Raw genomic sequence first — 20,683 nt, forward strand, 5'->3', positions numbered from 1 at the left:
ACAGGTAGCATCTTGTTGTCAGGATGGGCCTGTCGCGGGTGTACACAACTCATACTATCTGAACATAGTCTTATCGGCCACTGTGGTTTGTTCGATAGGAATACATCCACAAGATGGTCGCCTAACTCGAATCCCACACACCATACTGTGTGGTAAATTCGTCGAGAGATGACATCTCAGAATGGTGCTCTGTTAAGGCTCTGGTGAGGTCAATTGTGTCTTTTTCTGGTATTGTCATCAACTCACGGTGGTAATGAATGCATGGCACCCAGGATCTGTATGGATAGGAAGTACATGCGTGAAGAATTCATAATATTGAACTTATCTCACGATTTAACCGCTCGACCGGGAGGTTATATCTAGATTGATGAACGGATGCCACCCTCAACCAGCATATATACGGTGTATGTCGTGGGCACCTTTTCAGTACATCTCCTTCCGTTGACAATGTCTGAGTCAAGCGTTGATGAAAGCCAGTTCGCGTATATGTGAGCAAACCTACTCACTTGGTGCTGTATTTTGTGTCGATACATACTTTGCTCTGATACCGCAGCTTGATAGAATCATATATTGGGATCATGGCTATAAGTGCGTACATGACGATGCTCGTAAATGCGGCCCTCACTGATACACGGATAGGCCTTTTTGTGTATGATTCCATCATCACATTCAATCTGGAGTGTCGGGCTATCTGGGCTTGCAAATTTACGGGAGCGACTGCTTTATACGTAACTCTCCGCTATGTGAGCTTAGCAAATGTCATCGCAACCGTCATTATGTACACTATACCATCATGTGAAGTAAGTCTTCAAAAATTCACACCGTTCTTAATCATCCTAGCTCATGACATCCTCAGGGGTGACTTTAGACATTGATTATGTTTGACGGGAATGCTCAACTACACTGATTCTAGTTTCTTCATCTCAGGTATACTACAGACAGGTGCTCTCTGCGGGACGTATCTCGCCCAGGCAGGTACATTCGTCGTCATTCTCTGATGTTACAGTCTTATCACATGTGGCTGACAGCGTTCACCTCGATACGAGTCTATGCCATCGACGGCCAGCAGTGGATGAAAGCCTCAGTTGTGATGATATTGGGGCTTGTACCTGTTACTCTCAACATTGTGAATATTTTTCTCACTGTGGATATTATGTCACTCATTCATGCGTGGTTCACAGTATGGAAGCTCTAAAGAATCTGTGTATTGTACTGCTGAAGTTGGGGTCATTGGATACTCATTCTCCGCCTCCAAGAGCAACAGGTACGTCAGATTAGTACCTATCTACATCTAGCGAAGTCTGATCAGGATCTTCAAGATGTAAGGCCATTGCGATATGCACATTCCTTGAACTGAAATGAAATGTATTCGTTGCTTCTGCAGTGCTTCTCGTCAGCCGGGCATGTATCCTCATCTCGAATCTCCTCGTCGTCATGTCCACATGGCAGGCAACACGCAACAACCGAGGATTGACTGCACTGAACAGCAGAGGATCTCTCACATCCATGCTATTCCGGGATGGTGCGTGGTCCACCTCGATATAGAGTGCGATTGCATTCATACACTTGTACGTGTAGGCACTGTGCACTTTGCGTGAGTCTATCCTCCTGACAGTAGATTATAGTATAACATCATGGTAATAGGCTAGTGGTCGGACTCAATGCAACCAACATTACAAGCACATTACTGACGGATGTGGGTGCATTTGACACGACTTTCTATCCTGACTTAGCGGCGTCTGTTCAGAATTCATTGGATTTCTCCGGGCCTGTGGAGTAGTAGGCGCATTGATTCCCCCTTGGCTGACACGCTTCCAAACTGACAGTTAACAGCATCAGTACTGTGGTTTTGTGCCGCTTTTTCCTCAAACTACGCCATTTTTCCGGCACCCCCAACGTCAATGGCAGCACTTTATCCTCTCATAAAACCTCGTTCTCGAGGTTCGCATCGAGAATCATTGGTCATTTGGGCGAGATGCTTGAAGACGACCATCAGGCTCTCGAAGTCAACCTGGATCGCGAGCTAGATGAACTCAGTGACGCGGAAGAATTCGACTCAGAAGGCGATCTCTATGACATACCTAACAATCCTTCAGATACCAACGTCGGTCGGGCTCGCCTATCCACAATGGTGGACGAAGTGCTGCCCAAGCGGTACACTCGTGACAGGAGCACCCCAGGGCATAATCTTTCTGAAACTTCCTCAGAAGACCAAGGAATGGTGGACATTGTCTAGTAGGTCAGTGATACTCCACGCCACTCTGCACCCAGGCTTGCTGAATGTGGTTGTTACGTAGGTGGTTGAAGGCCTGCTTCATCTGCACACAACAAATTAGCAGGCGAGACGCTTACGTTTACATCTGTCATAAATCTAGAACAACGTAACATCCGTCCGAATAGGCCTCTCGTTGGTTTACGTGGGCATTCCTGCCACCCCATTATCTCGCCAGATACTTGTTCCTCCTCTTGAACGTGGATATTCACTCTCAGTAGAATTTCGTCGGTCGACATCTAGAATTGGACTTCTATGCCGTACTTATCAGACCGTCATCAGTCATTGCCCCTGTCTTGTAGTAGAATTTGGCGCACGTGCGGTTTCTGCCGGCAAGCCATTCTATGCAGACCCCGTTTTCCTGGCTACGGCTGTAGAACCCGAACTGCAGAACGCGCGGGACAAGAGCGATAAGAGGCCTGAGAACCATACTCAGTTGCAGAGATGCGAAACGCCTTACCCACCACGCGAGGAATAACTTCCTACGCGAGTCGTTTGATGTGAGTACCAGCGATCTCATGCATACTTTTGGTACGACAAATTGCCTTCGAACCAGACGTCCTGAAATGCTCACTCCCTGGTTCTGGTGCGAATGAAATTTGGTTGTTTATGCGGATCAATGAGACTACCTATATAAAAGTAACAGCAACAAGTCAATAATCTGTGAATCATAATTCTGCTCGGGATATACGTGATGCTGCCGCTAAGGCTCGAGAGCTAAAGCTAGAATACCTAGCGTAAATATGATAGTCGACGTATACGAGGAGTCCTCCATCATGTACAGCGTTTTGATCGTTGATCACGAAGGGCCAGTGGACATGCTACGAGCTCGGGCGTCGGTGCAGTATGATGGTGCAAATAGGAGCGTACTGATTAGCAGAGACCTGTCGCGCGTGCGACCAACGATGCAGGATGGCTTATTCAACATATCCCCGTTATACCGACGGGCCTAGTGCGCACTGTTCCTATTGCTAGGAATAAGGACAAATTCACGATTGATCTTCGGAAGAAATAGTATGAGCGACGCAATCCTTGCACATTATATATGGTATACTTAGCTAACCTTATCGAAGGCGCTCCGGATTTTATCCTCAATATTCCTTACTTGCGTGACAAGTTTCCCCGGCATTGAGCTGTCGTATTGCGGTTGCTTGGCCAATATACTATGTAGCTTCTCGTGCCATCGCCATCGATGATTTGCATTGACCTTCGGGTGTATCAGAAGGTGCATGCCATCAATGGTCCAATGGTCTACAGGGGTGAGTCTACCCTTCTTCGTGGCGACAGTGGTGCTCCAATATAATGCGGTGCTACTTCCCACGCGTGCACTCGCGGAGTCGTATTGGATCATGACATCGCAGATGGCTTGGCGGCAGCGCTGGCGATATTGGAGGAACTGATGGTAAGCCTCCGCTGAGCTGCCTTCCATGTAGTCCTCGTAGCGATCAGACTGGCAAACCACGGCCGCGTGTTTCATCGCCATTTCAGCTGATTTGATCCACCCGCGCGCAGTGGCAATGAAGTAACACTGGAATGGGGACGACTCGATGTAATCGCGCCAGTGGTCCTTCGCAATTTCAGATGCTCTCGTCAGTCCATACTTCTCAGCTGCATCGATGATGGCGGTGGTCTCCTCCAAGTTCCCAAGAGCGGGAAGAGATAGTGGGTACGTCAATTGCAGTAGCTTCAGCAGGATAGAGCTGTGCTCCGGTAACTGCACGACGGGCTTCCCGCCCATGAATGTTCTAGAGGAGTCGAGGATAGACGGGTTCCGTGTACATGCGAGAAGCAACAATGCCCTGCTGACGTAGAAGTGTACCCCGTCCTCGGAGCGGAGGATCAGATCAGTACCAATAGCAGACTCATTGAATGGGGCAACTGCGGTGGTACGGCGAGTATCCCACGAACTACGAGAGTCTGAGATTGATTCTTCTTCAAAGCTGATGCCGGGGGACGCGAGAGCACCTGAGTGTCGGGACTTAAGGAGTTGGAAATATTGGGCGGCAGAGAGATGGTCCATCTCCGATATGTAGCTATCGATGTTACTTGTCCTAGACCATTCGAGTGCTGCCTCGAGAGCCAATTGGTCCGATGCAATGCTGCAAGCCACCACATACACATGAAGAGGATGGCGTTTGACGAAGTCCTGAAGCAGATGGGTCATAAGCGTTATGGCACTTTCCATCTGGTACTTCATCGCTGCTTTCGCGACTGCTGCTGCTGACTCCACATCGGGGATGATCGGGTTATCGACAGGGTAGCAGAATCGCAGTAGGTGGTCCAACGTGTCGGCATCCTCTGTCACCGGGATCACAGGAATCCCTCTTTCAGTGTCAACGTCCTTCTGAGTTGGTTGTGGAAGCGTGAACATGCTCTCGAAGAATTCGGATGCAAGGCTGAGAACAACGGTATGAACGTGGAACCTGACGTTATTTGAGGACTGAAGTATGACATCTGCGTTGGGTTTGTTGAAAGGAGGTGAGGCTGTCGTATACGAGGCAGCGCTTGTCATCACGGTAACCTGAGGACTGATGACTTGCAGTGTGATGCGCCCACTAGAAAAAGAAAGCGCTGTGGTATCCAAAGCAAAAGGCCCACTGCACAAGTTAGAGGAAGTGATTGCGGTGATTGGTCACTGAGACACGTCCGCCTTAACGCGTGACGCCCACTGGCAGCCCCCGGGCCAGTGGCGCCTCAGACTTCGAGAGCGCCGATAGAGCGAGCAGTAATATAAATCACTAAAAGTGGCCTCGTACCCATATCCACCCACCGCATCAGCATCTCATCACTGCGGAACGTAGAATGCGCGGATACGATAGGTCTGAGTACGAGACCAACGGCAATTATCATGGCAACCCAACTAGCCTCTTCTTCATGTTTTCTCCGGCTCCCATGCCAGTAGCGATTGTCAGAGCCAACGAATGAGGACAATGGAGAGTTGCCTTGAGGAAACCGGAGAACAATATGAGTGATACGAGTTGATGTAGTGATCTCAATTTCTGCATCGGTCGACCGAAGCCTACCGTTGTTCGGAGCCCGGATATACTCCGAACATTGACCAGCATAGTTAATCTTTCAATTTATATCTGAGACACCTTCACTTCCCCGGCCGGACCCTGCATGCTGGCCAATCAGAAGGCGTCATCATCCCATGTTCGTGCAATGTTCGGAATCCGGACACGCCAATTGGAAAGTGTCCGGACTCCGGATCATGAGTACCGCGGTGGCCGCTAGCGAATGATTGCCATACAAGTATGCTTGGACGTATCCTCTATAAGTGACAGAAATTGAGAGTGTCTCCATATTCCGAGGTCACAGGATTATACTCACCTTCTTTCGCCGTGTTGCATCTCCGTGTCACACGAGTCTCACGAACAGGAAACGCGCGTAGGAACGCGATCAATCGAACGCACAGAGTCAATTTGTTAAGGCTTCGCATACCACTATGGTCTGCATAAAACACTGGCACATTTGTGTCCGCGAGCAATACTGCACGGCAAATTTACATTCCACACGATGAATCAGGTTTCTTGGAGTCTGCACATCTACACGAGGCAACCTTCGATTTCAGCATATCTCTGGGTATTGTCGTTATCCGCCCTCGTGGACTGACTCGGAGGACACGCTGTGACAGGTTCGGCGGTAGATCGACGCTATCTCACCACTGGCGGAGATGAGCTTGGTAGCACAATTTCCCTTTTTGTTCGGCTCGCGAATACGCCACACTTTGAACCCTCGAAGCCGAGGGTATCTGAAAATTTGCATTTGGCGCAGCCTTCTCACTGACAGCTATTTTGCTGAACAACGTACATGTGCTCACACGTTGGCCGTTATGGACATGCGTCAACCTGTATCAGGTGGAGCAGCATGGAGTAGTGAACGGCAACCAGGGGTATCTTTGTAACTCCCGCTGCGAAGTGTATACACGAGCCGACAGACACCTGAACCTATAAAAGCACGACCGCATTGGAACGCAAATGTATCGCAACCACCTTTAGCTTGACCAGCTCTTTTCCATAGTCGACGTCATCAGCGCAATGCTTCCAGCTTCATCCTCCGTCGTAGCTTTGAGCGAGGTCAATGGAGGTGTCGGATTGTCGGACCCCGTCCATTCGGCGGGTAGGCGTAAAATGCTAGATCTTGTGAACCGCCTGCATAGCACAGGGTACGTAGCTGTTTCAATCGTAGCCTCCTTGCATCTGAGCAAAGAACCTCACAGCGTACAACGTGACATTGACCTCCCAATGATTGCTGTCATCGGGTCTCAGAGCGCGGGAAAATCATCCCTGATAGAGTCAATATCTGGCATAACCCTCCCAAGGGCGAGCGGGACCTGCACAAGGTAAATTAGTTTGCGCACCTTACACACAACAGCTGGAACTCTCATTGTTGCACGTCCACAGGTGCCCTACAGAGTGCCGGCTGTCATCATCAAGCGAGCCATGGGGGTGCATCGTATCCCTGCGCTTCACGACAGACAAGATCGGCCAGCCCCTGGGCCAAGCACGCAATGAGAGGTTCGGAGAGCCTATTCTCATAAAGGCCGATGTAGAGGAACGGATTCGCCGCGCTCAGCGCGCCATCCTCAACCCAAGCGTCGACGCGCGGCAGTTCTTGGAGGGAGACGACGTCGACCCCGAGGATCGCGAGCTCACGTTTTCCATCAACTGCGTGTGTCTCGAGATCAGCGGGAGTGACGTCGCCGATCTGTCGTTCGTCGACTTGCCTGGTGAGGGCGACCCTCTGCTCCTGTCCCATCCTGTAGACCTGCATCGTTCGTTGAGCGTGATGCTGATGCTTTGTGGTAGGCCTGATTGCCAGCGTCGGGACGGGCGGCAGCGCCGGGGACATTGACCTCGTGAAGAATCTCGTGACCACATACATCGCGAAGCCGAGCTGCATTATATTGCTCACCGTCGCATGCGAGAGTAAGTGAATAAATGATTTGTACTCGGAACATGTTGTACTGACCTACGCCATGCCCATACAGCTGATTTTGAGAACCAGGGGGCGCACCACCTGACGAAGCAGCACGACCCCGACGGGAAGCGAACCGTCGGTGCGTATCTCACTTCTCAAACAATGTCCGACGCTGACTCGAAAGGGACACAGGTGTCCTGACGAAGCCCGATCGCATCCCGCGCGGCGAGGAGAGCCGTTGGACGCGGTTCATCAAGAACGAGTACGAAGCGCTGGACAACGGCTGGTTCACCGTGAAGCAGCCTGATTCGCTCGCGCTCGCCGCGGGAATCACTTGGGTCGAGGCGCGCCAGACCGAACGCCAGTTCTTCGAGTCGACGGAGTCGTGGGCAGAGCTCGAGTACGAGTTCCAGGGCCGCCTCGGCACTGCGAACCTCACCAGATGCTTGAGCAATATACTCACCGACCTGATCGCGAAGAGGTTCGTTCCGGCGTTCGTGTTCCATATAAGACAGCGCATGCTGATCCTTCGTGCGTAGGCTGCCCGAGCTACAGGAGGAGCTGCAGATTCTTCTCCAGAAGACCGAAGACAGTCTCCGGCAGCTCCCCAAGCCGCCGTCCACCGACACCTTCGCTGAGATTCTGCATCTTATCTCTGAGTTCTGCCGCGACTTGGACAAACATCTCGAGGGCACGCCCGGCGAGAACGGGCTGCTGCAAGTGATGAACCCACTCAAGGAGAAGTTCCGCGCAGCCGTCAGAGACACGGCCCCGGACTTCAGGCCATACAAGGGCCCGAAGGATGGATTCGACGGAGACACGCCATCGGGCGATGGGTGGTCGATGCCCAGCTTTCTCTCGCATGAAGAGGAGTCGGCCGTCAACTTGGACAGCTCACATGCCATCTACATCAATCAAGTCATGGACCGCGCAAGAAAGTTGGTATCTACTGGTCTATGATCGACGTGGCCACTGACCGCTAGTGCCAGGGCGGTTACACGCGAGCTCCCGGATCACTATCCTTTTGTAGTCTATCAAGACTACATCACGTCAATCACGGCCAAGTGGCACATACCGATGCGCATCTTGTTTGACTCCCTACAGAAGGTATTGAACAACTACGTCAAGCAGCTTGTCGCAAAACATTTCTCTATCTTTGCGCAAGGCGGCCTACAGCATACTGTTCAGTAAGCGAGATTCTCAAGAGGAGGCTTGCATTTGAGCTAACGGCAAATTGCAGCCAGATCATGGTAGAACATATCAAGGCTTGTTGCGAAGCGACAGCAAGCCGTATATCCTGGCTTCTCGAACTGGAGAGTAGGCCTGCCACCATGAACGGCCACTATTATACAGACTACCGTGACAAATTCCTGGCCTTCTACCGCGCGCATCGCGAGTCCGACGAGAACGGGTCGTTTGTTGACAAGCTACGCAGATACAAACCGTGTACGACTAATCCGAGAAGGGCGACATCACCCACAGAGTATCAGTATCAAGAGAGCATCTCGAAAGTACTTTCTGGACTAAACGAGATTGGCATGTCGGGGATAGTTGCGACAGATTTGCCGAAGCTGTTGCCGTCCGATCCCTACGAGCCTGCTTTAAAGATCATGGCGACCGTGCGCGCATACTTCCAAGGTGAGCACGGCCGGTAACTTGGCTTCAGATATATGCGCCGGGTGCTAATCGTTTCCGAAGTTGCCTACAAGCGCTTCGTGGATTATGTCCCTATGGCAATCGACCATGAGCTTGTCCTTGGACTGTCGAGGGACGGCTCGCTTGAGAACGTCCTCCTGAAGGGCCTTGGGATAACCGGAGCCGAGGGCCAGCGCCGCTGTCAGGAATTCTTGCAGGAGCCGAGAGATGTCGTGAAACGCCGCCAGGAGCTGCAGAAAAGGTGGGAGCGGCTCGAAACAGCCAGAAAAGAGCTCATGGATCTGTGGCTTTAACGTCGAGTTGGAAATGAGCGCAAAAGTACCGGTTGCATCTTGGCTTGTATTTCTTCTGGTAGTAGCATCCTAGTAACAGTGATTCTTGTCGAAGGCTATGCCAACAGGACTCACCAAAATCCATAGTGCTTACATGATGCAAGTCTTCGAGTCTCATAGTCTTTGTCGGATCCTGAATGAAAGATAATGACAAGTTAGACGGCCACTGACGCATCGAACCACTGCCGGTTCGAATCACGAGCGGAAAGTGAACCAAACCGGTTTCTGCATTGTCAGGTGGAAGCGCGGTCGCCATTTCGAAGTGTCCATTCTTTACACGCTGTGCATCGTTCGCCGTCTTTCGTTCAACCACCACCATCTTCTCCCCGTCCACGCGTAGCCGTTGTCTCAACATGCTGCCCATCCTTCCCTTCTCGCTGCTCCTGCTCATCGTATCCCATGTATCCGCGCAAACGTCGTCCCAGGTCCCGTCAACAGTGTCTTTCGCGTCCGCAGCATCATCTTCGGCGTCGGGGAGCATCAGTATAAGCTCAAGCGTGGTCATCACGCAGACGGTGAGCGGGTCCGGCAGTGCGGGCTCGTCCACGATCACGGCGTCGTATCCCAGTTTGAGCAACTACCCGTCTTGTAGTGCGTTTATTACTTGTGGCCCTTGTACTCTATACTGACGCTTGATTGACTGTGCGCGCTGCTGTGCTTCATATCAGTCGACGACTGTCTTGATGAGGCTGTTGCACAAGCCGGTTGCGACAGCGTTGTCGATGTCGCCTGTTTTTGTTCGGTTGCAAAGTCCGTGTGCTTCCTCCCATATCTCTTTAACCTACCGCTAACCAGCCGTGTCTCACTCCACAGCTCAACCGCATTCGCAAATTCACTGGAGTCCTGCATGGCAAAGAGCTGCCCCGCGAGCCTCTCTTCCGCTGAGTCGCTCGCGAACCAGTTCTGCGCGGTCGCATCCCCATCGACATCTCTCAGCTTCGCGACCACGTCCTTCCCTTCCTCATCGTCGTCCATCACATCTTCTTCCACCTCGCTCTCCTCTTCTATCCCCTCGTCGACTTCACCGCACACGTCAGTCTCCAAGTCGAGCTCTGCTTCCAGTGCCGGCGCTGCTGGTGCGAGCACAACGAGCTCGGCAGCGCAGCTAGGCGTGGAGGCTAGCGTTGCCTTGTCCCTCATCACCGGGCTTGTCTCTGCAACCCTGGCTTTCATGCCACATTGGTGAAACCCGGGAGTCTGGGCCGGAACGCGGCCTCATTAGATGTTGATATGTCACGGAACGTTTCACGAAAGGACGCGATGTTGGCGAGGACAATAATTGTGGTGTCATAGGCTTTTGGTACGGTACGGATACTCGCAATCTCACCTTTCTTTCTTGATACGCTATTCATTCGCTTTGCACCCTCCTGGCTCCGCTATCGACGTGTTTATCCGCCATGTGTACATAATGATACTCGCCTTTTCATCCTAGGACAATACAACGATACCCCATACCGATGATAGCCGACGCGATACGCCTTCCCTCCACCATTCGTTTTCAGACAGTGGTGCACTTGCACCTTGATTTTTTCACTGCTTACTGCAATATCCACAGCACCATATCTCAACTTAACTTTTAGCGTTAACGCGCCACTGACGTAGTGTGCAAATCCAGGAAAGGAAATAATGCTCCTCCTGCTATTATGGCATTAAGCAATCAATTGGAACGTCCCTAGTTCACCTCGCGACAAGCATAATTCTGATATACAATGTCTCTGCATGTACCAGTCAACTTGTAAGTAGTCTGGTGTTTCACATAAGATCGTATCGCGAAAAAATTGACTTTACTATATGTTCTGTCCGAGTGCAGGTCACCGCATATTCGTGAGCGGGGAAAAAACCTCAGTTGCTCCCCTCTAGACCTCGGTCTTCAGCTTCAGCACCTGACGAAGTCCTCATTTTCATCCTCAAAAGCAGTTGCGCTGTGGGACTTTCCATGGCGCTCGCAATGGTCACAGCGTTCCGTCTCAGAAGTCACCAAATGCAAGGGATGAGACGAATGCGCCAATAGATGTCAGTGTGCAAATATACGGGTTCGTAATGTATGGAATATGAATGTCCATTCCCTTTGATGGCACCGACACTCCCAACGAGATTGACCGTCGGCCTCGGCCATCTGGCCCATCTACAGAAACACACTCACGATCGATGAAGTGTGGGCGGCGGATACGTTGCGAGCGCCGCCGAGATCGACGGTAGCGTTTCTGTTTCATTCCGGTCAGTGCCTTGCTGTTTTCTGATTCTGGCAAGCTGCTTCCTGTCCAGCGCAGATATGGTTAGATGCCCGGGTTGATCGTGTTTGACCTCCCTTCCCATCCACCTATCCACGCCCGCGCCCAACCATCGTGATAAACCAATGGCTTGATCGGTGCCCCCACCCAGGCTATGCAATGCGCGTGTATCTGCTCTCCCGCTTGTGCATGTCATTCCATCTCATCATCATTGCGATCTGCCGTGGGCGCACTCTCAACCGTGATAATGGCATTCGAGTGCTGCTCAGACGCACATATTGTAGTTGTCTCTTCTACACCCACAGACGTTCAAGGTAGGGAACATGTCCGACGACGATGCAGCCGCGGTAAATGGGGAGCTCTCATCTGCGTAAGTGGTTTGAAACGTGCAGCACATGAGGGCCTGAGCTCGTTTTGCTGCTCAGTGCTGTCATGGATTATTATTGGATAGCTGTGTCTGGTGCGTCTGTGTCTCGTATCCTGCTTTGGCGAAGTGGTTAACGTCGAAGTGCCCAATCAAGGCCTGCTCCTTTTTGATTGCCTGATCTCACTGGGCCAAGAGGTGCACGTTGTCTGGGGTCGCAAGTTGACCGGAGCAAGCATCCTGTACCTGTTGCTTCGCTACTCGGCGGTTTTAAACGCGATAGTTGTGATCGTAGCTTTGAGTAATAGTGCTTGCCAGGTGCGCGATTTTACTTAGGAATACACGATGCACGAGTCTGATTCCCGGCTTAGAAGGGGTGCGCTCTGCAATAACCTTTGCCACTGCGCTGTGTCATCGTGCATTCTCACAGGCAGTATGACTTTCAAATGGTTCAGGCGGCTTTGTGTCTCGTCATGACCATTGCGCAGACAAGTGAGTTCTGTCACCTCGGATGTATGTACGCATGACGACGTCCCTCAGCACTCTCAGCATTTCATGTATACGCCATTCAGGGTGGCCGGTGGGAGGTCGCGCTGCTAGTCATGACGATAGGTCTCGTCCCCGTAGCTACCAACATCGTGAGTGATGGGAATGGGCAACGAGCCCAGCTACTGATGATGTTTGTTAGTGGGGCCTTTATGAGCAGAAACCGACCATTGTCTTTGGTTTCTGCACTACGTATTGGAGCGCAGCTATACACATTGACACGTAAGACCCCTGGACTATCTCCATTATGATATCGTCACTCATGAAAATCTGCGCCGCCTTCAGGTGTAAGTGCTCATTGTCGATAGGAGCCTGATGTTACTGAGCTGGCAAGAAACCAGTCTTCATCATCACGCGATCTGCCACTTTGGCAGCAAATGCCCTCGTGCTGCTCGCAACGTGGAAGGCAACGTATGGCATTAAGAGGCTCGCGGAGAGGGCCAAGGTCAAAGTCTCCATTTCGACATTGCTCTTTAGAGACGGTGTGTACCTTTTCGCGTAGCGGTGTTTATGCACTGGCTGAATAGAACGCCTTGATGCAGGCACAATTCAATTCACGTTAGTGCACCTCGAAAGAAGTACAATGTCGCCTTACATCCATCGCTACAGAATTCTTCTTGCGCTGAATTCACTCGTCATGACTTTGTTCTTGATTAACGTGAGTGAGACAAGCGGGGAGGTGCCATACGCATGTTCATCTCATCCAATCCAGAACAACCACGATATCACCGGCTCCATCGACATGTACGTCTGGTGGCTCTCTCGCCCGGTTGTCCTGACCGATCTGACACTATCCAAGGTTCATGTCCCTGCTTCTGTGCCGCTTCTTCCTCAACCTCCGGCAGGTCCACCTGTCCGAGAGCAGCGTTGTCTCCATGAACCGCTCCAGCCGCTCCACCCCCAGCTTCGTCTCGCGCGTTGTCGGCAATCTCGGTGCGCCGCTCAATGATCCATTTACTCCTGACGCAGACAGCACGCATCGAGTGGGCGCGAAATGAATCGTGGGATAGTACACATGAGACCTACCTGCGCCTGCATGTGGATCAAGAAGTCGACCAGAGCGACGAGATGCGGTTGGCGGATGAATCCGAGCATGACGGTATAGAGGAAGTTCCCAGGGTCGCAAGGCTACCTCTGCAGGAGGGCCTTGGACTTCCAGAGCAGGCAATTGATTACGTTGAGTTGGGCATATAGCGGTCCTTACAGCAGCATGCTGGAACACTCTATTAAAAGACATGCTCGGACAGAAGTGCATCGTTAAACCTGTTGTAATGTTTCTTTCATTCCCTTTGCAACGAGCATTGCACTTCATGACAATCAAGCAGCTCCTATTTTCGAAAAGGTCATTCAGCCGTGTTAACAATAGACAGTCTCGTACGCAGCGAAGACAGATCGCGAAGTGGTAGGAACACACGCACACTAACACCAACGCCCTGGCCAACTGAACTCAAAGCAGTGTGATACGCTAACTACAAAAGTAAGAAAGTCGGACTACGCACGTCAGTAATCATTACAAAAGCAATCTGACCGTACAGAAAGCAACCCCACGCGTCCGCAACAGAAACCCGCTGGCTCTACTAGTATTCAACCGCGTCGTCGTCGTCTGCCTGCATCGGCACATGTGCCGCGGTGCCCTCCCCTTCTTTCTTCTCCGTCCCTGCACTCACGGCAACCTCATCGCCCTTCGACTGCGGCTTCTCCGTACTTGCACCAGTTTCATCCACGTCCATTTGCGCCTCCACTGGCGCAGTCTCTTTTGCCTCCGTCTTCACATCTTCCTGTGCCTCCGGCTTCGCGTCCTCCGACGCCTCCATCTTCACATCCTCGCTCTGTTCTCCGCCTGCCGTGCCGTTCTGTGCTGACGTCGCCTTCGCGCCCTCGCCCTCTTTGCGAGCAGACCGTGTACGCGCATCCTCCTCCGCGACGCGCTCACGTAGGCCCGCGATCTCGGTGATACCAGCTGCGCGTTCGGACACGAACGAGGTCCATTCTGCCTCTGCGGCGATTGTGACCTGGAAAAAGTCAGTAAACGTTGCACCGTCAACAGTAAGAGATCAAACATACCTTCTCCTTCCGTCTCTTGATGAACGCTTCTTGTGCGGGAGTGAGAACCGCAGGGAGATAATATAAAGGTGGCGGGTGTGACCGCTGAGGGCCTAAGAGGATGGTATCCTTGCCATTTGCAGAATGCAAATCTGAGGATGGAGGGGCGTCTGGGTCGTGGGAAGGCGATGGTGAGCGGGAAGCAGGCGGTACGTCGGGGATGACGTCGGACGTAAGGAGGAAGTGGGCGAGGATGGGGTGGCGTGTGCGGCGTAGTTTGTGCTGGAGGAAGCACAATCAAATTGGGGACACACTAGGACTAGCGATGCACGCACGATTGAATCCCTCAGTTGGAGGTCCTCCTCCTTGCGGTTTGCAATTGTCTTGTCTTTCTTAGCTTCCTCTGCGCGGCGGACATTATCTGTCTCCTTACGTAGCTTCTCTTGCAGCCGCTGCTCAATGAGCTGCCGCTTTTTGGCCTGAGAAACAGTGCACTGATGAGATAGGTCAAAAACACGGTTCAACTCGAGTCACATACCGCCTCGCTATTGTTACGCGCCCGATCCTCATCCTTTGCCTTGTTCAGTGTACCTAGGACGAGTCCGAACATCGACTTGCCGCGCTTGCGGACGGACGTGTCCGCGGTTGCGTCCATGTCGATTCGCAGACGTTTGCGCGTTGGTTTCTGGGAGTCCTCTACGTTGGTGGTAGCATTAGCGTCGCCTGAAGCATTACCTTGTTGTGATTGCTGCTGAGACGTATCCAGCATTGGTGTGTCGGCGTCGGTGTCTGGCCTGGCCTGCGATTGTACGCTGGAACATGGCGGCTCAGTTCCGCAGTGAATATATGACCGATTGGATGACATACGACTCTGCTGCCATATTTTTGTCTACCCGATAATGAGTGTTTGTACCTCGACGTAAGTCCTTAGTCGTCGTCTTGAAGGAGATGGTGGGCGGCGAGCACGGTAGTCGGTGGTCTGTGCTGCAAGCGCCCGCAAGTGCGGCGTCTGTTGACATATTCCCACGACCATATGTGCCGCTCATGGGCGCTTGTCTGAATATACATCTGCTTTCACCGCTCGAGTCAGGCTCTGTTACAGACATGGCTCCCTCTTCGCAGCAATCTACGAAATCCACGAGAGCGAAAGGAAGTACGGATATAAAAGTGAAGAAACTGAAGGACGCATCTCAGAAGACGCAGAAGAAACCACCGCCGACGGACACCGAGAGACTGAAGCGACTGTTTACCTCGCTGTGCGCACAGATCGACGGCGCACACTTCGCTAATGCGATCAAGACATGCGACAAGAGTAAGTAATGCAGGCTGTTTCTTCATTCTTCTGCTAAGTAATGTCTGCAGTCCTGCGGATCGCGCCGCGGGACCCTGACGCGCTACAAACTAAGATGTTCCTGCTGCTGCAAACGGAACAGTACATGCCCGCGCTCTCGCTCATAGACAGCCTCACACTTCAAGGAGATGTCAGTAGCTCGAACTACGAATTTGAGAAAGCCTACTCGCTATACCGGGTTCACCGCGAAGCCGATGCGACGGGTGTCCTGGAGGAGATCAAGAACAGAGATGGCAACGAGAACAGAGGGGTTATGCATCTGGAGGCACAATTAGTATGTATCCCTTGCGGTCTCGTGTCTATTGCACGTGCTTATGAAAGCACTACTAGGCCTACCGTGAGGGGGGTTATCAAACAGCATTCGATCTGTACAACACATTGCTTGATACCGCTGAGCCTGTACGCATTTGATTCCGCAATCACCGTCCTGTATCCAGATAGTGAGAGACCACAGCGCAGCGCCTGCGTCGGTGCGGTGCGAACGTCTCTCATCATCGGATACGAGACATTCAGTCCGCATTCCCCAGCGTGCTCACCTGCCATTTTCTAGCACTCGGATGAGCACGCAGATATCCTCACTAATCTCTCCGCCTCGCAAGCGCATCTCGACTTCCTTACCTCTGGCTTTCTATCCGCGCTCTCCTCGCTTCCGCCCACCCTCGCTGACACGCTCCAGTCCGCGCCGCCACCTGCTGCTGCCCCCGCTTCCATTTTCTCTACCACAGTGGCACCTGCACACGTGCTGGAGAAGCCTATACATCAGAAGAAGCCCCGCGCACGCCGTATCCCACCCGGCGTCACTCCTGGCGTGACGCCTCAGCCGGACCCAGAACGTTGGCTTAAGAAGAGCGAGCGGAGTAGCACGATGCACGGTAAGCGCCGTGCGCGAGGAGGTGCGACTCAGGGCGCGATGGAGTTGCCCACGGGCATAGCAAATGCCCAGGGAAGTGGTGGAGGGAAGGCGAAGAAGGGAAGGAAGTAACTCAAAATTGCAGTGTTTTTCTCCTGATGGCGTGCGAAGTGCGACTGGACGTGCGTGCAGCATGGTGTCTGTCCACGAGACAGCCTCGGCTTATTGGCGTGCCCGTAGTGCATGTTATAATCTCGTATGTGTACACTCCGGCGTGTCAGGGCATTCAAAACAAGCTAATCACGATTCTGTGATTTGTGACATCGGACATCCACCGAAGATGTGGGGCATTCCGTCGTAGGCGATATCTGCATGAATCGCACTCATTCATTACTCTTGAATCCTTGCCAGGAACGCGCGATCTCATCAGGATTCCCACATATTCCGCCGATGCCAGTGGCGTGTAGGGTGCACGGAGAGTAGCTTCTCAAGACACCATGCACCTTGCTGAACGCGCGATGTGTATCATCCATGGACGATGTCATTTCTCGCTTGCGGCTCCACTTGGCGGTCACACCCATTCACCATCAGCGTTGATCTGCTTCCCTCATTCCCGCCGCGGAGCCATCTTCCGTGCAATGTCCGCTTTTAGTTGACGATTTTGCCTGGGTGAGGGACGAGGACCAGATCAGTCGCACGTGTCCTCGTGCGAGTGGCCAACAGCACGACGCAGCACGACGCACGCGTCTCTTCGCCACCGCATGTAGCCGTCACAGCGGCGCTCCTCGTGCCTGCCCCTTCACTCTATACTGGACCTGTATCATCGAGCATCCAGGCCGCAGCCGCGTGGATCTTGCACGGATCTCACATGTTTTACGGGCAATTTAGCAGAATGGGAATCCGCCCAAGCTGCTTCCGCAACACCTGGAATACCGCTGCACTGCATAAGCAAGGTTGCGCTCGTGACCATACTGAATAGAATCCTCAGTGCGCATCGTTGGCACATTGCGGGTGCCAGACACGTTCTGCCAGCGCGACGCGGTCACGTGTCATGGTGCGTCCTCGTTGCCAAGGCGCGTCCCCTGGCGCCCGACCCGGAAGATCGTTGCTGCAATGAAAGGTCGAATGTTCTGCGCGTCGTGCACATTTAGCATCTCCCGTTTATGAAAATGTTTAATGCCTAAAGTTTCACAATTTTCCCTAGCTCTTCGCCAAGGGATGCATCTTGCAATACCCGTATTGGTTTGATCCGTCTTGGGCGCCCCTTTTGGCAGACTTTGCCCACTTCTACGGGCGGCTCAACCCTTGCGCGAGATGCGAGCCTCCGGGTAACTTGAAGGCCTTCTGTAACACCGTCCTCAGTTTCCGCCGTTTGTTTGTTTGCGCCGCGGAATGATGAATGGGCATGTTTAGCGTGTCTATTCGACACGTCACAGCAAAGCACGCCACGCGGGGATGCCTGTCCGTTGCAGTATATATGACCCTTGTCTCAAGCCATAGTTAGCCAACACCTCCAGTGCTCTCAACGTCTACGACCTCGTTCACGAAGCCCCCCTCTCTAACCCACGAAAATGTCTCACCGTGAAGTTCTCGGCGTTGTAGTCCTCGCCCGCAATGGCGACCGCACTGAGGCCTACCAGGATCCCATCACGTACCAGCCTGGCCCTACTTTGAGCACTCCTCTCGGCGAGGTTAGTGCAGGATCGACAATTCTCTCATCTTCCTTTGCTCAAAGCATGCGTTTGTACAGGTCCAGTCGCACCAGCTTGGCCGATACCTGCGCGACACGTACTTCAACCCCGCCAGCTCGTCGCATATTCAGGGGATCCGCACTAACCTTGTGGACCTTGACCAAGTGCATGTTCGCGTCAAGGTCGGTGCCGAGGGACCGGCTGTCTTTGACTCGGCAACTGCGTTGCTTCAAGGACTCTTCCCGCCGAACCCGGCCAACCGCATCACGCTCGCCAACGAAACTACTGTAGTCGCTCCTCTCGGAGGCTACCAGTATGTTCCCCGTGAGTCACCTCTCTTAGCCCCACATCTGCCAGCTAGTCTAACATTGCGTTGCAGTCGAGACCGTCGAGCCAGCCAACGATCGCTCCCTGGAGAGCTGGACTGACTGCCCAGTATGCTTATTTCCCAGAGAAGGTGGCAGGAGACACTAATCACGGTCACAGGCATTTGAAAAGCACGTCGCAAAAGTGCACGAATCCTCTGAATTCAGGGAGGCGAGCAAATCTGCGAACGCCTTCTTCAGAGACATCCGAGACTACGTCTTCGGTCGTCCTGCCACTATGGAGAATGCAGTACGTTTCATCTAATGCGTCACAACTCCCCGCTCACTCGCTTATGTGATTGTCCCGACCTATAGTACAACGTAAGTGTATTGCCATGTTCGACGTACACCTTCATTATTAACCGGGTCGTTAGGTGTGGGACTACATCAGCGCAGAGCTGATCCACAACAAGACCTACGCCCACCGCCTTCCTCCCACATATGTCGAGCAGGCACGTGGCCTCGCAGACTACCGAGAGAACCTTGTCTTCTCCGACCCTCAGCTGAACGGCATCGGAAACAGTTGCGTGTCTCTGGTGTCTTCGCTAATGTGCTCGAATTGACTGCATTTCAGTTGCCGGCCGTACTGCGTTGGCCTCGATCGTCGGCTCCCTTGAGCGCATCGCATTCAACGGTGACCCGCTGCAGTTCATGCTGATCGAGACGACCTACCAGCCGTTCATCTCCCTTCTTCACATGACTGAGGTCGTGAACGAGCGCCCCGACCTCGCTGCTATTCGTAAGTATCTTGCTCTCGTGTCGTACTGGACTAACAGGCTATGGCTGCGCTTGTTTAGCCGACTTCGCATCTGCGCTCTCGATCGAATTGCGCCGTGGCCGTGCCCCTGATGTGCGTGACTTCTTGCGCTTCAAGTTCAAGAACGGTACTACGGACGATTTCGAGACGATCCACGTCTTCGGTCACCAAGAAGACATCCCGCTGACGGAATTCATTTACCGCCTTGAGGTTTGTTAGATCATCGATTGCCCTTGACCGACACAGCCATTCATTGCGTCTCTTCACAGGGTTCGGTGATCAAGAGCAACCGCGAGTGGGCGAAGGCTTGCGGCGCTAACTCCGTGTGGCCCGAGCTTCCGGAAGTTTCTGCCAAGACCAACGCTCTGGTCAACGGCGGCTGTGGCGTGATCGTCGCATTCATCCTCATGCTCGGCCTGTGGCTCGTGTCCAAGACCGTCCGCAACATGAGACGCCGCAACTACATTCGCATTGGTGGCGAGGAGGTAAGCCGTCGCGTTTATGCATGAGATGCGTTCGTTCACCTATATCGCCCAGGAGCTGCACGGAACGACGGAGGTCCGCAACGAGAAGACCCAGATGCTCGTGAGGGCTTAGGTCTTAGCTTCCTTTATCTTGGGCATGTGTATTGTCTGAACTATGTACGAGGAGCGAGAGTGGACTATCATTCCCGGTATGCTTGGCTTGCAGTGCTTCTCGTTGTGTTCGCGTATTTTCATGGTTGCACCATTTAGCTGTTCATGTTCACTATGTAATGAACGATGTCCGATATGTTATCATGACACTATAGCGCACACATCGGAGATTCAGTGAGATAGTTGAGAACATCACATCCTGCGGAACGTTATTTCGCGGAACCTGTGCTTTGTGACATCGTGAGTGACAACAAACGAAAGAAGCCTGTGACGCGCTGAAGCAGTTCAAGTATTGCTCTTCCCTTGCTAGTATTGTTAGCAAAACTGCGCCTGGCGCGGCGCTTGACGATAGCGAATCGCGATTGCTGGCGCAATTCGGAAAGGTCAGGCCTGATTCAGACTCTGAGTAAAATAATGTTCGGAAGAGTGGGTACCTCAACGAGGTGGAGAAAGTCGGGATACACAAAGTCAAGCTCCGGGGTGTTGGAATCTGAGGTCACTGCTATCGTCTCTCGGTCTGTACTTGCACTGTGGAATCTTCCTCACCTCAGAGCGTGAAGAAGTTGTTGCGCCATCCTTGTCAGCAATTGCCATGGGCCTCTGTCAGACCCCGCCCCTGCGCTGGGCGAATGCCTGCGCGAGTTTGGCCCACGACACTACCCTTTGCACG

General features: G+C 52.6%; 8 protein-coding genes across 8 annotated transcripts; 5 read left to right on the forward strand and 3 right to left on the reverse strand.

Annotated features, from left to right (window-relative positions):
• Positions 1 to 1,434: 1,434 nt before the first annotated feature.
• Positions 1,435 to 2,236, forward strand: POSPLADRAFT_1057177 (hypothetical protein; the record flags this gene model as incomplete). The annotated part of the gene is made up of 4 exons (XM_024480882.1): positions 1,435 to 1,522; positions 1,579 to 1,594; positions 1,645 to 1,779; positions 1,834 to 2,236. 4 exons carry the CDS (start codon positions 1,435 to 1,437, stop codon positions 2,234 to 2,236), a joined length of 642 nt encoding a protein of 213 aa, XP_024338214.1.
• Positions 2,237 to 3,326: 1,090 nt separating this feature from the next.
• Positions 3,327 to 4,784, reverse strand: POSPLADRAFT_1034093 (hypothetical protein; the record flags this gene model as incomplete). Its single annotated transcript, XM_024476989.1, has 1 exon — positions 3,327 to 4,784. One exon carries the CDS (start codon positions 4,782 to 4,784, stop codon positions 3,327 to 3,329), a length of 1,458 nt encoding a protein of 485 aa, XP_024338215.1.
• Positions 4,785 to 6,309: 1,525 nt separating this feature from the next.
• POSPLADRAFT_1145065 (hypothetical protein) lies at positions 6,310 to 9,141 on the forward strand (the record flags this gene model as incomplete). Its single annotated transcript, XM_024485760.1, has 10 exons — positions 6,310 to 6,437; positions 6,492 to 6,614; positions 6,676 to 7,001; positions 7,081 to 7,200; positions 7,263 to 7,331; positions 7,385 to 7,673; positions 7,732 to 8,130; positions 8,182 to 8,379; positions 8,433 to 8,830; positions 8,891 to 9,141. The coding sequence occupies 10 exons, from the start codon at positions 6,310 to 6,312 to the stop codon at positions 9,139 to 9,141; spliced, it is 2,301 nt and encodes a 766-aa protein (XP_024338216.1).
• POSPLADRAFT_1144253 (hypothetical protein) lies at positions 9,122 to 10,320 on the reverse strand (the record flags this gene model as incomplete). Its single annotated transcript, XM_024485682.1, has 2 exons — positions 9,122 to 9,757; positions 9,811 to 10,320. The coding sequence occupies 2 exons, from the start codon at positions 10,318 to 10,320 to the stop codon at positions 9,122 to 9,124; spliced, it is 1,146 nt and encodes a 381-aa protein (XP_024338217.1).
• A 1,414-nt stretch (positions 10,321 to 11,734) lies between these two features.
• POSPLADRAFT_1046822 (hypothetical protein) lies at positions 11,735 to 13,515 on the forward strand (the record flags this gene model as incomplete). Its single annotated transcript, XM_024479128.1, has 13 exons — positions 11,735 to 11,781; positions 11,837 to 11,871; positions 11,906 to 12,093; positions 12,231 to 12,267; positions 12,316 to 12,413; positions 12,464 to 12,543; positions 12,607 to 12,608; positions 12,696 to 12,803; positions 12,849 to 12,879; positions 12,931 to 12,979; positions 13,034 to 13,065; positions 13,121 to 13,254; positions 13,295 to 13,515. The coding sequence occupies 13 exons, from the start codon at positions 11,735 to 11,737 to the stop codon at positions 13,513 to 13,515; spliced, it is 1,062 nt and encodes a 353-aa protein (XP_024338218.1).
• Positions 13,516 to 13,898: 383 nt separating this feature from the next.
• Positions 13,899 to 15,133, reverse strand: POSPLADRAFT_1144609 (hypothetical protein; the record flags this gene model as incomplete). The annotated part of the gene is made up of 5 exons (XM_024485715.1): positions 13,899 to 13,955; positions 14,064 to 14,333; positions 14,386 to 14,646; positions 14,700 to 14,843; positions 14,903 to 15,133. 5 exons carry the CDS (start codon positions 15,131 to 15,133, stop codon positions 13,899 to 13,901), a joined length of 963 nt encoding a protein of 320 aa, XP_024338219.1.
• A 335-nt stretch (positions 15,134 to 15,468) lies between these two features.
• On the forward strand, positions 15,469 to 16,697 carry POSPLADRAFT_1145059 (hypothetical protein; the record flags this gene model as incomplete). The annotated part of the gene is made up of 4 exons (XM_024485758.1): positions 15,469 to 15,676; positions 15,727 to 15,989; positions 16,046 to 16,114; positions 16,266 to 16,697. 4 exons carry the CDS (start codon positions 15,469 to 15,471, stop codon positions 16,695 to 16,697), a joined length of 972 nt encoding a protein of 323 aa, XP_024338220.1.
• Positions 16,698 to 18,097: 1,400 nt separating this feature from the next.
• Positions 18,098 to 20,165, forward strand: POSPLADRAFT_1040078 (hypothetical protein). Its single transcript, XM_024477663.1, has 10 exons — positions 18,098 to 18,256; positions 18,316 to 18,580; positions 18,636 to 18,691; positions 18,743 to 18,871; positions 18,892 to 18,897; positions 18,996 to 19,143; positions 19,196 to 19,360; positions 19,419 to 19,588; positions 19,648 to 19,863; positions 19,916 to 20,165. Exons 1-10 carry the CDS (start codon positions 18,137 to 18,139, stop codon positions 19,973 to 19,975), a joined length of 1,335 nt encoding a protein of 444 aa, XP_024338221.1. The 5' UTR covers positions 18,098 to 18,136; the 3' UTR covers positions 19,976 to 20,165.
• Positions 20,166 to 20,683: the final 518 nt, after the last annotated feature.

The sequence above is a fragment of the Postia placenta genome, assembly GCF_002117355.1.
Source record: "Postia placenta MAD-698-R-SB12 unplaced genomic scaffold POSPLAscaffold_8, whole genome shotgun sequence".
NCBI classification, from domain to species: Eukaryota; Fungi; Basidiomycota; class Agaricomycetes; order Polyporales; family Adustoporiaceae; genus Rhodonia; species Rhodonia placenta.